Below are 21,238 nucleotides of genomic sequence, written 5' to 3'. Positions count from 1 at the left end.
TGAAAATAGCCAGTCTACACGCACACAATGCCTCGCAATTGTCTTTGCTTCTGCATGGGGGGACCCTGGACTGAACATTTTTGAGAAAGGGGTCCGCAAACAAACAGGCTACATAATCATTTTTAGGGTTCCTTGGGCGAAAAGGTTTGAGAACCAGTGTTCTGGTGGGAAGATGCAGTAGTTATTGATGATTGCAGACATCAATGTTTCTCAAACTTTTTTGTGAATTTCAATGAATGTTTTCCTCCCACTCATATGTTCCATCTAAAAGAAACTAGCCTACAGAACAACAAACAGTGGGAAAATATAGAGAAAGGCCACCACAGACAGACCCCACTCCCAAGGGAAGACAGACTACGAACCCACTGCACACAAAATGTGGTAGAAACAGAGCTACACTTTCTAACCACCTGCCCTCTATACCAAGACATCAGAGACACATACTGACCACCTGCCCACTATACCAAGACATCAGAGACGCATACTTCCTATAGTCCAGGCGTTTCGGGCAGTATTTTGATGGAATCGTGCACTTAATGAAAGAAGCATGAAATTTGGCACACAGTTAGAACATGCCATATGGAACATTTTTGGCTATAGGGGCATCGCAGATTTGTCTTGGGAAACGTGTGGGAGCCATCAAAGTTGGGCTCTCATAGACTTTACTATAGAGTAAAATAATACAAAAAATAAATATGCTTTAAGTAGCATGTGAGGGGTCAAACTAGGTGTTTTTCGGGATTCTGAATCCAATGCAAACATTTGTTTTGCAGGAAAAACATTCCTTGAGCTAAAAGATAGACCCCATATAACTATGGTTTAGTGATGAGTCATCACTTTTCACAGTTTTGTGGCGGCCATTTCTCGGAAAGGAATATTTTTCGTGCAAAACAAATGCTTGCATTGGATTCAGAATCCCGAAAAACACCTAGATTGACCCCTTCATATGATACTTAAAGCATATTTAATTTTTGTATTATTTTACTCTATAGTAAAGTCTATGAGAGCCCAACTTTGATTGGCTCCCACAAGTTTCCCAAGACAAATCTGTGATGCCCCTATAGCCAAAAATGTTCCATATGGCATGTTCTAACTGTGTGCCAAATTTCATGCTTCTTTCATAAAGTGCACGATTTTTGCCTGAAACGCTCCCACTACTACAGATTACACACGCCCGAAGTGAGTTTGAAAACATGACCAATGATGAAAACCTCCCATACCTACTGGGAGAAATACAACAATGTGCGAACACAGCAGCAAGATGTGTGAACTGTGGCGACAAAAGAAGGATAGAAACACAACCACCCTAAGGACTACAAACCATGGATTGACATCTAGACCTACTGTACATACAGTATGAAACATCTAGACCTACTGTACATACAGTATGAAACATCTAGACCTACTGCACATACAGTGTGAAACATCTAGACCTACTGTACATACAGTATGAAACATCTAGACCTACTGCACATACAGTATGAAACATCTAGACCTACTGTACATACAGTATGAAACATCTAGACCTACTGCACATACAGTATGAAACATCTAGACCTACTGCACATACAGTATGAAACATCTAGACCTACTGTACATACAGTATGAAACATCTAGACCTACTGCACATACAGTATGAAACATCTAGACCTACTGTACATACAGTATGAAACATCTAGACCTACTGCACATACAGTATGAAACATCTAGACCTACTGCACATACAGTATGAAACATCTAGACCTACTGCACATACAGTATGAAACATCTAGACCTACTGCACAAACAGTATGAAACATCTAGACCTGCTGCACATACAGTATGAAACATCTAGACCTACTGCACATACAGTATGAAACATCTAGACCTACTGCACATACAGTATGAAACATCTAGACCTACTGCACATACAGTATGGAACAGAGCTGCTACCTTTAAATGCATTTAGAGAAAAAACAATGCTGTTATTTGTTCCAAAAGCTTTATACCCTACAGTACATATAAAATGTCACAATGCGACATAGCTGTTTACACAATGCTGTACCCCCTCCAACTGTATGTATAACCAACTGTATATGTTCCCCATTTTCAACTGTTTTTATTGTATTTGTGACACTTGCTTTGGCAATGTAAACGTATGTTTTCTCATGCCAATAAGCTCCTTTGAATTGAAATTGAATTGAAACAGTTTTGTGAAAGAGCAGTATTTCTCACGGGGTGGTGTTGTGTTGTGTTGTGGTGAATAGAGAAGCATGACAGTGTTACTAAACAGACTCATGCAGAGACAGTCTTCTTGCTCAAAGCCTCCGGAAGACCGGCTAGTGTTGCCATGTCTGCTTATTGTAAGCCACTTCATGGGGGGCTTGTTTTTCTGTAAAGTCACTTGTGAATATTGGTAGTTTTGGGGGGATTATTTGTTTCCTAGATGTTGTCCTGGAACGCAAATCTGTGTCCTTTTAGATTAACCACTTTAAACACTTTGTTGTGCTTTAACTATAAAAAAATAGCAGATATACATGTATGCGTATAGATCTGCTATTTTTGACCGATTCTATAAATGTCTCCTCAATCCTAACACGTTTCTGAAAAACCTATGTTTCTATGTCAGTGGTTCTCAAACCTTTTCATGTCAAGGGCCCCCAAAATAATATGGATTTGGCCACAGACCACCATCTCAAAATGGATCTACAGGCTCACAACGTGTTACATCGTGTAGCGTTGTGAGCTTGTACATCAGCTATTTTCAAATATCTGATGCATGCATATACATAGGTTTAGAGTGCTGCTCATACAGTATGGCCTATTATTAGTCATCTTCATAGACCTGGTTGCTTGTTTCTCTTGCTAAATCTGGCACACAAAAAAAAAAAAACTAAGAGTGAGACTAGAGTGTCTGCATGTCCACAACAACAGCGGACCAGCAGCTGTTTGCTCCACTTTCTGCAGTTAACACGGTCCTTAAACCACTTTATAAAGTGTGAAGGACTGTTATGGAGTTTTCTCACCGATATCTCCTACTATCTGTTTGCCATCTCTCAGTATCCACTGTGTGGAATGACATGACATCATCCCTTAAATATGTGGATCTCTGGCCCAGTGGCGTCAGTTCAGAAAAAGCTAAGGTATGGCAACATGACTGGTGTCTTGCATGCACGTCTTCGCGTGCGTGCAAGACACCAGTCATGTTGCCATACCTTAGCAACAGGCATGATACATTTATTTTAAGTACATCTTATGTTTCTACGGTTTCTTGGGCTGGATATGGCAGCCTGGAACGGTTGTTCAAGTGCAACTAAACTTGGCATGTTAGTAAACGCGCCACAATTAACAATAATGCATCGCACCTGTGCAGCTGACCTGCGGAACCTGGGAACATACCATTCTGTCAAGATGGGGAGAATACAAGTGTGGAGAATACAATTATAATACCTTGTTAAAGTGACCATTTTCTAAAGTTTTGCATTTGTAGTTATTTTACTGTAATTTAACAACATAATAACCAGCACAGTAGGAAAGGGACATTCATGGATTTATATTTAAAAGTAACTTTTATTTTCCCCCCTGGACCCAGGGTATGGCAGCTGCATACCCCTGCCATACCCAATTGACGCCCCTGATGTGGATCTCTGGCCTTGTATCAAAACAGGCCTGAAATTAAAAGCATCTGTCATGAAATCAAAACTGACTTTTCCCATAGAAAGTGATGTCATTCACTGACCACAAGACCTGAACACAAATCTGGGTCACTTTAGATTTGAACCACTTTAACCATTATTTTATGCTTCAACTATTAAAAAATCACACTCGTGTGAACTGAGCGGTGGTGTGTGTGTGTGTGTGTGTGTGTGTGTGTGTGTGTGTGTGTGCCCCCTGTGTGTGTGTGTGTGTGTGTGTGTGTGTGTGCCCCCTGTGTGTGTTTGTGTGTGAGTGTGCCTGGCCTATGCCTGGCCTATCCTGAACAACAGCGCCCCTGTGTGGTCAGAAAAGGTTACTGCAGGCTACATACCCGGAGACAGACAGACAGACAGACAGACAGACAGACAGACAAACAGACAAACAGACAGACAGACAGACCCACACACACGGCCACGTATAGGAGCGTTGTGACCACCGCTCAAAAATAGCAGATATACAAGCTCACAGCGCGGCACCGAGTGCCGCGCTGCGAGCTTGTAGATCTGCTATTTTTGAAAAATTGTGAACTTTTGTGCAAGTCTTTGAATATCTTTATTCTAATGTATAAGTGTCTTCTAAATCCTTCTAAGGTTTTCTGAAAGAACATTATGTTTCTATGTCATTGGTGCTCAAACATTTCACGTGAAGGACCCCCAAAATGATTAGCCTCGTAGACCAGACTCTCGAAACAGAAGATGGGAGGAGTCAAGTTTACTAGGCTACAAAATGATATGTATTTGGCCGCGGACCCCCATCTCAAAACATTTAGTTCCAGGGACCCCCCAGAATCAGAATTTGAGTTACAAATGTTCACTTTAAAAATACACATCTTCAAAGATTTGCAGACATTTCCATTTCAAAAATAGAAGATCTACAAGCTCACAGCACGGCACTTCTATTTTTCAATAGTTAAAGCAATCAATAATTCCAGGCCTAAATGGGTTAAATATGTGCATCTCTGGCCTCTGTCAAAACAGGCCTGAAATTAAATGAAATCTTTCAAGAGGCCAAAATTCACTTTTCCCATAGAATGTGATGTCATTCACTGACCACATGTTTGTTTTTCTTTTCCCCCTAAAATCATACATCTTCAATATCCAAACACTGACATTCTGACTTTAAAGCTATACTGTGTAAGATGCTCAACTAGTGGTCAGTAGCCCTATAGCAAACCGCGGTCGCGTTCGCGTCTTTCGCCCGTTTTTCGTACCTTCACACCCCCGCGTCTGCCTCCACAACGCCGAGAGCTATCTTTAGAGGGGTCCCTGGTTCCTGTGCGTTCAGGCATTCCGGAGAAACGGACTACTTCACCCTGCCTGGTAGGCGAGATTACCTTTTGAGTAAAGAGACACACGGGCGACTACAAATATGGCGACCCCACTTCAAGATGCGCTGTGATTGGCCGGTAGTGTACCATGTGTGCATGATCGGCGATGTGATTGGGCAACGTATACACAACGTATACAGATGATGCAGATTACGTCATTTTGGCGCGAAATCCGGTCCACGGCCAGGATCATAGAAAACATATAAAGAGAAGGCTTCAGAAGCTGAAAATAACGGAGTGGGTGTTCTAAAACTTTAGCGATTTAACAGTTAGGACAATTTTAAGATTTGTTTTATAAAAAAAGTTACATGGTACAACTTTAACTCATAGACCTTATTCACACCGTGGCCATCTTGGATCACATGACTTCCTGGGATAGCAGTCTGCATTACAAACCATTGTGAACAATGGAGCGATGGTCCCAAAATATGAGTTCTGTTCAACCAATTTCTTTTGACCAAATTGACAAATGGGCAGATGACAACATCAACATCCCCAAAATGATTAAATTGCAGGGCTACAGTAGATTATTGATTACATCCATGGTAACGATATTCAAGGTAAGTTAGGTTGCAACCATACTGTGCACAAAGACTTGCTATCTGTGCAGTGCCTGCTCCACTGTCATATTAACTATTTGTTGTTAGATTGTTTCTGATTAATATGCAAAAACCACGATACAGTAATATTAACTATATGATAGCAGAGCAAGCACTAGTCTGCACAGATACTGTAGCAAGTCTTTGTACAGAGCAACAGTGTAACCTAACTACCATGAATATTGTGGACGTACCCTTCTATTTAATCCTTTTGGGGATGTTGATGTTGTCATCTGCCCATTTGTCAATTTGGAGAATTTCCCTATGTAGCTCACTACTAGCCGCAAATTGCAACACTAGATTTTTTTATAATCGGTTGAATCTAGGGTTGCAATACCTCCCATAGGGATCCAATGCATCAAAACAGTTTTTTGCTATCTGATTGTATTAAACGACTTCAAACTCACCAATATTGCGGCTCTATGGAAAGCTTGGAGTATCCTCTTTCTATCTGCAAAGTGTTTGTTTCAGAAAAATCCACAGTAGACATGTTAGGAGCTACTTTCTATCCAAGAAATTTGGTTCAGGTGATATTTTTTTCTAAGTCCTGGAGTTTGGAAGCGCTCGTGGAAAATCCCTCAACGGTCCTGTGACCACCTGGTTCTAAATGTCACATTATGCAGGAGGCAGCGGGACATGGCGTTATAGAAGACGAGCGCTTCCGAAGTTCAACACTTAGAAAATAAACCATTTCTGCTTGGATTTCTTGACAGAAAATAAATCATAACAATTACACGGTGGATTTTTCAGAAACAAACACTTTGCAGATAGCAAGAGTAAATTCCAAGCTTTCCATAGAGCCACAATATTGGTGAGTTTGAAGTCGTTTAATACAATCAGATAGCAAAAAACTGTTTTGATGCATTGGCTGCCTATGGGAGGTATTGCAACCCTAGATTCATCCGATTATAAAAAATCTAGTGTTGCAATTTGCGGCTAGTAGCTCACTGCCTTTCTTCTCTTACCTTTAAACGTGGTCGCGAGAATATCCGTCGTGCACAATCGGACTTCAACCATGAATCGTGCGTGTTTACGCTGTCCACAGCTTCGAAATAAATAAAAGAAAAATTTTGAAAATCCGACCATCCGTTGAAGAACTAGCTCCTGTGTTGTATTCACGTTATTCCTGGTCCTCTCTATGGAGGCTGCCATTTTCTTTTACAGAGGGCAAAACTTTTCACTTCCTCCCAAGTCAAGCAAGATCAAAGAAGGAATGGACACCAACGTCATTTTAGGCTCCATGGCCATCCGCCATGACACTTTGGGTGGCGGAAGTGGCACCGGAGGTTCGGTGAATAACATTAGCGGTGCCACTTCCGCCACCCAAAAGTGTCATGGCGCATGGACCGTGGTGTGCCAACTTCCGGGTGGGTGTCTTCTCCTTCTTTGAGCCTTCTTGTCCCAAGTAAGGAAGTGACATGGAATTGTCTGTTGCCAGATTTTGCCAAAGAAACAAGCCCAACAGAAGCTGGCTATACTACTACACCCACCCGGAAGTTGGCTATACTACTTTACATTCACATTTGAAAATATCAGATCAGCAAGCTCACAATGTGTCACATTGCGACATATTGTGAGCTTGTATATTTGCCATTTAAAAACTATTGAGGGATAAAATTATAATATTTTGAATATTTTTGAAACATCTGAACAACATAAATCTGTGTGGCGGTCCCTGGCACCACATATTTTCAGGTGGGGGTCTGCGACTGTGGACAAATATGTTAATCTGGGGTCCCTGATATGAAAAGTTTTCGGAACCACTTGTTTAAAGAAAATATTAGAAAATAAGCCCAATAAGCAACTATTGTTTTAAAAGACACTGATTGCTTATTATAAGCAGACATGGCCACCCAGGTACATACAGAGCCCAGAGCGCCAACTACTGACACTTTAATGCAAGGACAACAGGAAACCAAATGATGTTTTTCAGGCCAGCTTTTTCAGCCTCCGCCTCTTTCAGGATATGAACAGGAAGCCGGTGGCGGGGCCAGGAATAACGTGAATAAGTGAGTGAACCATCCCACGGCTCGGAAGGAAATCTGCTTTCGGTTGCCATGGTAATAGTGCAGCGATCAAATGGGTCCGTGAAGAAACCGTTCCGAGAGGTTTAGTTCTGCTTTTTTTAGTTCCGGTTTTCGATAAAAAAAATTATTTCAATTAAAGCTTATTAAATTCTCAGGATTATTGGGCCTGGCAGGAAGCTACATAGACAGGCTTATTTTTGGCAGGGACTGTTAATTAATTAATACATTTCACCCCTCAAAAAGGTAATTCAATTGAAATTAGGCTGCATGAAAGTCTTCACTTTGCAAATACATATACTTTCTCAAAATACTTTATTAATAGTGGAAATAGCCGATCTCAAAATGAAGTAACAGTTGTAATCCTTGTAATAAGAAGGAAACTTCATATTTTGTCATGTGAAAAGCAGGATATTGTGTAACTTCAGAGTATAGTCTACAAACAACCAGAAATGATAAGGTTTGGCTTAGTGGTAGACAGTTACTATACATTGTATTCCAGTTTGAGATCAATCTTAGAATAGTCTCAAGCCTAAAAAAAAAAAGCTACTGTAAATTAAAAGAGAACAAAACACTTCCAATTTAATCCAAGGTACAATATAGGCAAAAAACAGATTCAGGTTCTATGGCTGAAATGACTTCAACAAACATGACCAATCCTTGTGATACTGTCTTATTCCCATGGGAACAAGAGTGGCAATACTTGGGCACAATGTAGGGCAGTGGTTCTCAAACTTGTCAAGGACCCCCAATTGTATTTGGCAGCGGTCCTGTTTTGTGCCAAGGACCCCCAGAAGAGAAGATTTATCTTACAATAATATACGATTTTCAATCTTAAAAAAAGGCAGATCTAAAAGCTCGCAGTGCAGCACAAAGTGACGTGCTGTGAGCTTGTACGTCTGCTATTTTGGAACACCCAACGTATAAAATATGGATAAAATACAATCAAAATGAAATGATTGCGACGCTGTATTAACACATTTTGCCGGGGACCCCCTGGAACCCCACAACCCCGTCCGTCCCAATAAGGACCCCTGGGGGTCCCCGGACCCCACTTTGAGAACCACTGATGGCAGGGCACAATCACATTAGAGGTGATACACCATGCATTTACAAAGTATTTATGTCATATTGTTTATGTCCCAAAAACGTTTTTCAAAAGGTTTGAGGCTAAATTACCACTCCTGAATAGAGAGCCTCTCATTTTTGAATGGCTCTCAGAGCATTTTCAGCTGCAGTACCACCTTTGGCCTGAACTGCGCCACCCCCCCAAAATGTTTTTGAAAAAAAAAAAATGTTTTTGAAAAAAATATATATTTTTTTTTCTTCAAAAACGGCCGTCGATGACGTCACAAACGGCAGCAAATCTGGACAGCCTGTTTTGAGAACCCGTGGGATGCTTTTAACCTCCACCTTCCCAAAACCAGAGAAAGACACAACGGTCAGAAATGGGACTTTGTGAGGATAGAAGGTGCTAGTGGGACCCCAAAAAAAGGTTTTAAAATAGGAAAAGTGAAATTTCCTCACCTTTAACACATCGGGTGCCCACGAGGTGTCTACACGCCAATCTCTTTGATGTCTCTGGACGCCCAGCCCCAGTGCCCACGACGTGTTTGACGCGTTTTACAATACTGTAGTTACTGTACATTGGTTGCTACCGCAATGAAGGCTCTACCACGGTGATCAAACGCCAACAATATGGGAAAAACACTACATTTCCCAAAATGCAGCGCGGTACATGTGACCAGGATGTGCAGTCTCCCTGCAGCCAATCACAAGCTTCTGTTCCTATCCTGCACTCTATCGTCCCCTCGCAGGCTAGCACGACTCGTAGCCTATGTATCATGGATACTATAGTATTTACCCAGTAACGGAGTCTCGGCGGAGATACACGTAACATGGCGGATTCTTCTCCTAGTCTAGCTTTTTCAATCACCATGTTCAATGCGCGGTCCTTTCTACCTACCGTGACACAAACGCTGTGGCCCAGGTTTGATAAAAAGATGTCCTGACTGAAAGAAAACTTTATCGTAAAAATAAACAGGACATCCGTGGATTACATTTACTCGTATCATGGATACTATTTTCCCAGTGACGCTGCGGAGGACCGGAGGTAACGTAACATGGCGGATTCCTCTCCTGGTCTAGCTTTTTCAGTCACCATGTTCAAAACGCGACCCTTTCTACCGCCCGTGATACACACGCTGTGGCCCAAGATTGGTAAAAAGCTGTCCTGACTGAAAGAAAAGATCATCGTGAAAATAAACTGGACATACTTGGATTACATTTACTCAACGTATTACGGATACTTTTCCCATGACGCGAAGGTACGTAAATGACGCGTTGCCATGGGCACCAGCAACACACACACGTCATACATCCGGGCACTCAGTGTGTTAAGGAGACAGTTAGTCAGGTCTCTCCATCCAGACAGACGTCTGGTCTCGTTCAGAGACACTGATGCGCAGCACAGTAAGGCGGGGAAGTCTAGGCACAGCGGTGACATCACAGACCGTGGTGGAGGAGGGAAAAGGACAACGCAACGGCGGTGACAATGGAACAGCATTCCTCCGCTCCTGTCGCTCTGTGCAACCGTACGTAGAGTAGGTATGTTCCACAGTCTCACACAGGGACGTGCTGGCCATTGGGAAAAGCGGGACAAAACTCCAGAACGGCCGGTTCATTCCCGTCCGGTCCAGGCCGGACATTAGGAAAAAAAATTGAAATAAAATGTCGGCCTTCGTTCCATTTTGGGGGCTGGGCGGCCAACAAAGTAAATCGTCACTGTCGGGCAGAAACCTCGTATCTCCAAGTTTCAAATTTGTAATTTTTTTCGTAAAGCAAAGCCCTGCTTCACCATACAAGGCCGTCACACAAAAGTCGTGAAAACAGCCGATCTACAAGCACACAACGCCTCGCGGTGCGAGGCGTTGTATGCTTGTAGATCGGCTGTTTTCACTAGTTTAAATCATTTTTAAAATGATAAATACAAAACAAACAGTTTTGGACATACAAGGTTTCCACCCGACAACGACAACATTTAACTCATGTAATTGGTCCACTGGCTTGTCACTTGTCATGATCTGAAATGTCAAATCTTTGAGTAGCAGCAGCAGTGCTATAGAGAGAGATCTCTCTCTATAGCGCACAATGAGGGCCTCTCCAACTCTTTTTCCCGGGCTGAATCAGGGGCCCAGCACGTCCCTGGTCTCACAGCTCGGAAAGAATCCCACTGTCTGCCCGTCTGCTATTAGAGAGAAAGAAACCCACGGCGGTGTGGAAACAAGAGTTGAATAGGTAGCGGCGGCGTTACACAGCAACAGCTATGTGTCGAGGCCGAGCTCCCTTAACAACCAGGGAAGGTCCAGGACAGGGCCGTTAATTAGGGACGCGTTCCTCTCAGTGTGCAGCGTTGACTGTCAATGGTTCCCTATAGTCGGGGACCCAGTCCCCAAAATGGGAGGGGACCTGTGATGTTCTGCCGTACTTTGTATTTCTGTTTTATCTATTAGTTTGGTCATTAAGGTCCACAGAATGAGAGGCCTGCTCTGCCGGAAACATTGCGAAAAAAAGTTATGGCCATTTGTATATTCACTGTCCCATTGACTCCACTAGAAATATTAGAAAAAGGAAAAACATCTGCTTTAATTAGCATGTGAGGGGTCAAATTAGGGGTTCTTCATGATTCTGAATCCATTGCAAGCATTTGTTTTGCATAAAAAACATTGCTTGGGTTACTTTTCGGCAGCCCAAAACTGTGAAAAGTGGAAAAAAAGTGATGACTCATCACTTTTGACTGTTTTGGGGGGTTGATATCTAGCTCAAGGAAGTTTTTCATGCAAAACAAATGCTTGCAATGGATTCAGAATCACGAAGAATCCCTAGTTTGACCCCTCACATGCTAATTAAAGCAGACTTTTTTCTTTTTTATATATTTCTAGTGGAGTAATGGGACACTGAATACAAATGGCCATAACTTTTTTTCGCGATGTTTTCGGCAGAGCAGGCCTCTCATTCTGTGGACCTTAATGACCAAACTAATAGATAAAACTGAAATAAAAAGTACGGCAGAAAATCACAGGTACCCCTCTTTTCTTTGAGCTTTTGGCCATGTGGGTCCTCGACTACTAGCCTCGGGATCCAGGCATTTCATTCAAGAAAGAAAAGCCTTGGGGGGGGGCACGGTTAGCGCTGCGCCTCACAGCTAGAAGGTCCTGGGTTCGATTCCCGCCGGGGGACGCTGTGGGTGCTGGGTGCGTGTTCTCTCCTCCGCATCATCAGCGCCCACACCCTAGGTGGGGTTGGCGATAGGGCCTTTCTGTGTGGAGTTTGCATGTTCTCCCCGTGTCTCCTAGGGTAGATACCCTCACAAAAACATGCAGTAATCCTGGTCTCTATACTGCCTCCCCCTGGCCAGCCGGGGCGCCTGATGGAGGGGAAAGGAACTGGTTGGAATAACGGGTTCCTTCCGCGCGCTACGTCCAAACCGGGTAAATCCCCACTGTCACGTGAAAAGAAGCAACTTGGACTCTTCATGCATAGAAGGAGGCATGAGGTCAGTCCGTTGTCTCCCCAGGCGCGGCAGAGGGAGAGCAGAGCCCAGGATTACATAGGCAATTGGCACTGGGTGTAAATGGGTTCCAAAATCGCAAAAAAAAAGAAAAAAAAGAAGAGCAACTCACTGCTAGCCTGGTTCCAGCCCATAGACCCGTCTAGCCTGCTTCCAGACCAGAGACCCCGCCCACTCTCAGAGTGGACTCTTTCTCTGGTCTGGAGCTTAGTACATGAATCGGTTTTTATTTTCGGCTGTCCAATGAGCGCGCGGGGTGGGGGTGGGGGTGGGGTGGGTCTAACGAATATCCAATCCGCGCAGCAGTTGAAACGATTCAAACGAAGTTCACACACACAGAGGAAGGCACACACACACACACACACACACGCACGAGCGCACTGATTTCACCAAGCTGTTTAATGTTGATTACAAGTTTCTGGTCGCAGTTCTGTGTGGAAGCAGTCACTGGCACAGACAGAGACACACACACACAATCACACACACACACTCCCCGACGGTGCGTCGCGTCCACCGTGCGTCTCGATCACCGTGCGTCGCGATCACTGACACGCGCGTGCACGCTCGCAAAAAAGTCCCCCGTAAATCGCTCAGAATGGAGCACAGTTTCAGACTAAAGCGTGAGCTGAGTCTGAAATCAGGCTAAGACCCGTCCACTTTCTGAGCGGATTGTTTCTCTGGTCTGGTGTTGTAATCTGAATCTGCAGTTTATCCCGTCCGAAATGGCAGCTCCTCCAATGAGCGCGGGGGGTGGGGGTGGGTCTAACGAATATCCAATCCGCGCAGCAGTTGAAACGATTACGTTTCAGGAAGAGCACACACAACAGGCAGCACACACACGCTGATTTCACCAAGCTTTTGATTACATATTTCTGATTGCAGTTCTGTGTGGAAGCAGTCACTCACACAGACACACACGCAACTTTTGTGTGAACGACACATTTCAGGGATTTGAACCAGCGCCGCCGCTACTATGACGCGCATGACGCGCTGTGAGTCAGGCATCACGTTGCCAAAAGGCACCAAAAAATGAGAGAGAAAAAGAAAAAAGAAGAGCCAAGCCGATCCATTTGATCTGGGGGCGGGCCCGCAGCACAGTTGGGGGGGGGGGGGGGGGGGTTGTCGCGGGGGGCACCCAACAGCCAGTTGCGAGTCAGGCACCAAAAGGTCTTGTGGCGCCCCTGATTTGAACGAATCGTTCACGAGTCTCGCTAATGATTCGATTCTTATGAACGAATCACTCATGAATCACAGTCAACGGTTCCATCGTGGAAGAGCGGTTCACTCCAGAATGTCTGTCTCAAAGGGAACCAGATGGTAGTAGGACAGGTTGGTGACGTAAGCTTCTGTCTCCTCCTCCTCGGCACAGAGCAGATCTGGTTCCGCTGGCAGGAACTCTGTTCCGTCTTCGTACCTGAAAGGTAGAGAAACAAAACGTTTACTCACAAGGGTTTCCAAACGCTTCAGGCCGTGATCAAACACCCCAAAATAATCATATTTGAACTGGGGACCTCCAAAAATAATCATATTTGAACTGGGGACCCCGGACACTGGCAAGCACTTACATTTAGTTTGACTGTTCCACAGATAAAATATTTAGTCCAGTAAAAATAAAGCTGAGGTTGGAAAAAATTGTGTTATTTAGTTTTTCAACTGATTCTGACAGGAAATTAGGTCTACTAGCCAGGATAAAAAATCTACCATAATCTGCTCACTGCAAATACCCACAGTGGCCAAATCAAGTTGGGCTCCCATCGACTTTCTATACAGGAGGAAAATACCCAGAAAAAAATCTGCTTTAAGTAGGATGTGAGGGGTCTAACTGGGGGTTTGTCATGATGCTGAATCCATTGCAAGCATTTGTTTTGCACAAAAACATTCCTTGGCCCCAGAAAACGCCCACAAAACTGATGAAAAGTGATGACTCATCACTTTTCATCACTAAACCATCATTTTCTGGGGCCATTTTTAGCCCAATGAATGTTTTTTGTGCAAAACAAATGCTTGCAATGGATTCAGCATCATGACAAACCCCCAGTTAGACCCCTCACATCCTACTTAAAGCAGATTTTTTTCTGGGTATTTTCCTCCTGTATAGAAAGTCGATGGGAGCCCAACTTGATTTGGCCACTGTGGGTATTTGCAGTGAGCAGATTATGGTAGATTTTTTATCCTGGCTAGTAGACCTAATTTCCTGTCAGAATCAGTTGAGAAACTAAATAACACAATTTTTTCCAACCTGAGTGGATTTTTTTACTAGAATTACTAGACTAATTGTGAAGATAGCAGATCTACAAGCTCACAACGCCTCGCAGTGAGCGTGTTTACATTAATAGAACATGATAAATGACTTTGCAACCCACGGATAACGACTATTGTTACTATTTTGATTCTGTTGAATACCGGGACAATTTAGTAAGTGAACCGGGACATATCAGTGTTTTAGAGATAATTGGGCTGTATTTTTGTCTTCAGTACCAGCTCTTATGCCTTAACTTAAAGGCCTGTCCATACTGTCTCCGACCACCAAACGTTTTGTTGATGAGTTCCGACTTTCCGACGTGCAGCTTTCCGAACTCTAATTCGGGGTAATGATTTTCAGAAGATGCGAGTGACGTCATTTTGTAGTTGAACAGGACTTTTCAGACGGAAGGTTTAGTGGTCGGAGACAGTATGGACAGACAAAATATTATTTGTCGGTATTGTTGTGACACGCAGCTTGAAATTCTGACAACCCTGGCCAAACCGGGACGTCCGGTCAGCCTCCTAAGCATTGACCCAAGCTGTTGGAAGGAACTGCTGGGTGCAGCTGGGACAAGGAATGCCCTCCCTCCCTCCCTCCCTCCCTGCCTCCCTGGCTTCCCCTCTTCACAACACAGTCATAATGGATGTAGGGATGGGCCGATATGAAGATTTCACATCACAATTATGGTGTCAAAAGAAATCGTGATTTACAATATCATTTTTACGATTATTATATAATCAAAATCCATTATCCTGGGGCGGAACATTTGTAAAAAAAAAAATACAAAAAAATAGATGATCTACAAGCTCACAGCGCGTCGCAACCGCTAGATCGGCTATTTAGACTCGCTATTTTTTTATCTACCTTGATCTATCAACGTAGATCGGCTATTTCTTGGCAGATATATTTGTTAGCGGGTGAAAAAAAGACTGTATCAAGTATGTATATTATAAGTACCTTTTACCAATTTTATAGAGGGTTTAAATGGTACCGGATATGAAGCTCGGCAAATAAGAGCTGAATTGATCCCAGTGCATGACGATATCACGATAAATGTAAATCTCCACAATACGATTATCGTGGAGTGTTTTTTTTTATCACGATAAACGATAATATTGCGTATCGTCCCATCCCTAAATGGATGCTTGGCATAGTTCTGCTGATTAGTGAGAGAGGATGACGTGTAGTTATGTGTGTAATGCCAAGAGGATATGCTTTGCTTCCTACACAGGCACACACACGCACACACACACACACAGGGACGCACCCACGCACACGCATGCACACACACACACACACACACACACACACACACACACACACACACACACACACACACACACACACACACACACACACACACACACACACACACACACACGGAAGGAAGGAAGCGTTTCAGAGACACTTCCTGAGGTGCTGGGAGTGGCTAGCGTAGCATTCAAGGAATTTCACTCACGCTGCGTTCTGTACTGTTCTGTTTGTTTATTTTGTCGGTGGACTAACTAAGAGTTGTTTTTTCAAAGGGAGACAGTTACACAACTGATGCACAGCCCTTCACTTCACCCCAGAACCCCAAAAGTTTCCTGTCCTGAACAGTATTTTTTATATTAACCACTTGAACCCTAGTGTTCAGAACCCTGGCCGAAAATAGCCGATCTACAAAGATCGGCTATTTTCGGCAAAGAGTTTTCGTGTAGACGGGAACTAAGGAACTGTCATCAACATGGATCTGTCCCATTTCCCATATTCCCTCCTGATTGGCTACCATTGCCTTCTAAGGTTTGTGTATGCGACCTGATGGTCGACGAGTCTTACTGGTTCAAGTGGTTAAATATCTGAAAACACAAACTGACATGAAACCAAAATACACTGATGATTGTGCTGTCAAACAATGAAACTATATGGAATCTATGAACAGGTTGTGCGGGTCCCTGCTTCATCTCTCTCTCAACTAAGGGGTCCTTGGCCTGAAAACGTTGAAGACCCCTGGCTTAAACTGTAAACTGTAACGATGCAGTCAATGGAGCGTCAGTCAATCATTTGTTTTTGTTTTTAACGTTTCTATTCCCCTTCTCTCCCCACAACAAACATCCTCTCCTCTCCCTTCCGTCAGTCATTCCTGAGGTCAGCCACTTCCCTTGGACATATGGAGGCTTTAGCAACACTTTAGTGGGCGACTTGACAGAAATGTAATCTATTCTAGCCGGTCACGATTGGTCGTTTTGAAGCTTTTGTTATAGCGCTGGTATCTGATAACATAACGCAACACCATTCACATAAGAATTCACATCTAGACGTACTGCAGAACATCGGCCAGCGTTAAACTTGGCTGAACAAGAACAGAATTGAAATAACAAAATGATAGCCGATCTACAAGCTCAAACCATTTCACATCAGGATGCGTTGATGAATGATGAAATGTACCCTAAATAGGGACTCCGGGGTTAACGTGGTTAAGACAGTGGTGGAAAAAATACTCACATGTTTTACTTTAAGTAAAAGTATCGATACTTCAATAAAGAAATAGCCTTGGTATAAAATAGGGCTAAAGTGGTTAATGTTTTATAATATTAGGCCTATAATTTATATCTGCAAAGTAACTAGTAACTAAAGTATAGTGTAAAAACATCTCGGCTCTGATACGTACGTGTTTTCCCCAGAGTCAGCGGACGACGGCCTCTCCTTGTCCTGAGACAGGTTGTCATCGAAGACGATGGTCTCTGTGTTGGCTAGACAGAAACCGTTGGACCGCATGATCTCTGGGAAGACACACAATGTAGCTGCACTTTAACATGATCTCTGTGAAGACACAGAATGTAATACACCTTGTAGCTGCACTTTAACATGATCTCTGGGAAGACACACAATGCAATACACCTTGTAGCTGCACTTTAACATGATATCTATGGAAGACACAATGCAATACACCTTGTAGCTGCACTTTAACATGATCTCTATGGAGACACAATGCAATACACCTTGTAGCTGCACTTTAACATGATCTCTATGGAGACACACAATGCAATACACCTTGTAGCTGCACTTTAACATGATCTCTATGGAGACACACAATGCAATACACCTTGTAGCTGCACTTTAACATGATCTCTATGGAGACACACAATGCAATACACCTTGTAGCTGCACTTTAACATGATCTCTGGGAAGACACAATGCAATACACCTTGTAGCTGCACTTTAACATGATCTCTATGGAAGACACAATGCAATACACCTTGTAGCTGCACTTTAACATGATCTCTGGGAAGACACAATGCAATACACCTTGTAGCTGCACTTTAACATGATCTCTATGGAAGACACAATGCAATACACCTTGTAGCTGCACTTTAACATGATCTCTATGGAGACACAATGCAATACACCTTGTAGCTGCACTTTAACATGATCTCTGGGAAGACACAATGCAATACACCTTGTAGCTGCACTTTAACATGATCTCTATAGAGACACAATGCAATACACCTTGTAGCTGCACTTTAACATGATCTATATGAAGACACACAATGCAATACACCTTGTAGCTGCACTTTAACATGATCTATATGAAGACACACAATGCAATACACCTTGTAGCTGCACTTTAACATGATCTATATGAAGACACACAATGCAATACACCTTGTAGCTGCACTTTAACATGATCTCTATGGAGACACAATGCAATACACCTTGTAGCTGCACTTTAACATGATCTCTATGGAGACACACAATGCAATACACCTTGTAGCTGCACTTTAACATGATCTCTGGGAAGACACACAATGCAATACACCTTGTAGCTGCACTTTAACATGATCTCTGGGAAGACACACAATGCAATACACCTTGTAGCTGCACTTTAACATGATCTCTGGGAAGACACACAATGCAATACACCTTATAGCTCCACTTTGACAATTATGAACAGTGGTTCTCAAACGTTCTCAAACATTTTAACGATGTTTTTAACATCCTAAAAAGTCAAGGATGTTCACAACTACAACACCAGATGCAGCTCCACAGATCACGTCAAACCCAGATTTGGCACAAAAAAAAGGGTCAAATGTGTTCTGCTGCTATGCCGCTAAAATGTGGAACGCCCTACCGAAGGCCATAAAGGAGTGTAAATCCCTTGCTTCCTTTAAAACAGCACTGAAAAGCCACTTAGAGGCGGCAGCTACTCGAAACCGGTAAAAGAAAACAAAGCCTATCCTTACCTCCCCCCGACATTTCTGTCTTTTACGACTTTGATGATATCTTCTGCATAGTACTAATAGTGTTCTATCTGTCTGTCATTCAATGTTATCAATCATCATGCTGGACCAAACCACACCTCACAGTCCTATACCTGATATCTTGATAGGACTCTATAGAAACAGGGCTGTATTCATGGTTCTGTACCTGATATCTTGATAGGACTCTATATAAACAGGGCTGTATTCATGGTTCTCTACGTGATATCTTGATAGGACTCTATAGAAACAGGGCTGTATTCATGGTTCTGTACCTGATATCTTGATAGGACTCTATATAAACAGGGCTGTATTCATGGTTCTCTACGTGATATCTTGATAGGACTCTATAGAAACAGGGCTGTATTCATGGTTCTATACCTGATATCTTGATAGGACTCTATAGAAACAGGGCTGTATTCATGGTTCTATACCTGATATCTTGATAGGACTCTATAGAAACAGGGCTGTATTCATGGTTCTATACCTGATATCTTGATAGGACTCTATAGAAACAGGGCTGTATTCATGGTTCTATACCTGATATCTTGATAGGACTCTATAGAAACAGGGCTGTATTCATGGTTCTATACCTGATATCTTGATAGGACTCTATAGAAACAGGGCTGTATTCATGGTTCTCTACCTGATATCTTGATAGGACTCTATAGAAACAGGGCTGTATTCATGGTTCTCTACCTGATATCTTGATAGGACTCTATAGAAACAGGGCTGTATTCATGGTTCTATACCTGATATATTGATAGGACTCTATAGAAACAGGGCTGTATTCATGGTTCTCTACCTGATATCTTGATAGGACTCTATAGAAACAGGGCTGTATTCATGGTTCTATACCTGATATCTTGATAGGACTCTATAGAAACAGGGCTGTATTCATGGTTCTATACCTGATATCTTGATAGGACTCTATAGAAACAGGGCTGTATTCATGGTTCTCTACCTGATATCTTGATAGGACTCTGGAAACAGGGCTGTATTCATGGTTCTATACCTGATATCTTGATAGGACTCTATAGAAACAGGGCTGTATTCATGGTTCTCTACCTGATATCTTGATAGGACTCTGGAAACAGGGCTGTATTCATGGTTCTCTACCTGATATCTTGATAGGACTCTGGAAACAGGGCTGTATTCATGGTTCTATACCTGATATCTTGATAGGACTCTATAGAAACAGGGCTGTATTCATGGTTCTCTACCTGATATCTTGATAGGACTCTAGAAACAGGGCTGTATTCATGGTTCTCTACCTGATATCTTGATAGGACTCTGGAAACAGGGCTGTATTCATGGTTCTCTACCTGATATCTTGATAGGACTCTGGAAACAGGGCTGTATTCATGGTTCTATACCTGATATCTTGATAGGACTCTATAGAAACAGGGCTGTATTCATGGTTCTCTACCTGATATCTTGATAGGACTCTAGAAACAGGGCTGTATTCATGGTTCTCTACCTGATATCTTGATAGGACTCTGGAAACAGGGCTGTATTCATGGTTCTCTACCTGATATCTTGATAGGACTCTGGAAACAGGGCTGTATTCATGGTTCTCTACCTGATATCTTGATAGGACTCTGGAAACAGGGCTGTATTCATGGTTCTCTACCTGATATTTTGATAGGACTCTGGAAACAGGGCTGTATTCATGGTTCTCTACCTGATATCTTGATAGGACTCTGGAAACAGGGCTGTATTCGGTGGACCTTGTCGTTCCGCAGCACCTGGTCCAGGGGCGACCGCTCGAAGAACGTCAGCATCACCTCCGACCTGGAGTACTGTGGAGAGAGAAGGGTTTACAGTACTATTAGTGTATGTGAAATATACATGTTCCCCTGCACACAAGGCTCTGCACCTGTTTATAAACTCAAGGGGGAGTTGTAGTTCTTTTATGTGTGTTTTGCTATAAACTAAACTAAACTAAACTAAACTGAAAAGACTGAAAGAATAAAGGTTTGAAGGAATTAATCAAAACGGACCAATCCTGAAAACTTTGGAAGCCAATCTCAGCCAATCAGGATGGAATATGGAAAATCGGACAGATCCATGTCGATCACATGACTGTAGAGATACTCTCTACCGATGTGCGCGATTTTTGGACAAAGTCTGTAGGAGTACCGTCCAAAAATTTGTTTTGCAAAAGTCTGCCTCATGGTGGCGCTAGAACAGGCCCATGTGAAAATGTGGGGCATGAGGTTCTGAATTGGCCAACGGACAGACACAGGACGGATGGAGGGACGGACGGACGGACGGACGGACGGACGGACAGACAGGGGGCAAAACATAGTCTCGACCATACACAGGGGCGTCACAAGGGGGGGAAAAGTGGGACTGAGTTACTAGGGCCCATAGTTACTTTTGCTATTGAAAAGTCGTGAAAATGGGTGCAAATCTTTGAATATAATATTTTTTAAGCGAACATTTGTAAGTCATATTTTGCTTCTGGGGGGTCCCTGGAACCAAATATTTTGAGATGGGGGTCCGTGGCCAAATACATATCAAATAGCAGATCTACAAGCTCACAACGTGGCACTGA

The 21,238-nt window shown here is 43.0% G+C and overlaps 1 protein-coding gene across 1 annotated transcript in view; it reads right to left on the bottom strand.

Moving 5' to 3' along the window:
• Nucleotides 1-10,656: 10,656 nt before the first annotated feature.
• Nucleotides 10,657-21,238, bottom strand: part of pxdc1b (PX domain containing 1b) — a 44,916-nt gene continuing 34,334 nt past the window's right edge. Inside the window, exons 3-5 of the mRNA XM_080751515.1 lie at nt 20,363-20,480; nt 17,091-17,202; nt 10,657-13,609 (exon numbers count right to left, since the gene is read on the bottom strand). Coding sequence (XP_080607641.1) covers nt 13,477-13,609; nt 17,091-17,202; nt 20,363-20,480 — 363 coding nt within the window. The 3' untranslated portion in view covers nt 10,657-13,476. The remainder of the gene's footprint in view (nt 13,610-17,090; nt 17,203-20,362; nt 20,481-21,238) is intronic.

Source organism: Nannobrachium achirus (assembly GCF_963921795.1).
Source record: "Nannobrachium achirus genome assembly, chromosome: 21".
Lineage (NCBI taxonomy): Eukaryota > Metazoa > Chordata > Actinopteri > Myctophiformes > Myctophidae > Nannobrachium > Nannobrachium achirus.
Note: the sequence above shows the minus strand (reverse complement) of the source record. Positions and strands in the feature narration are given on the sequence as shown.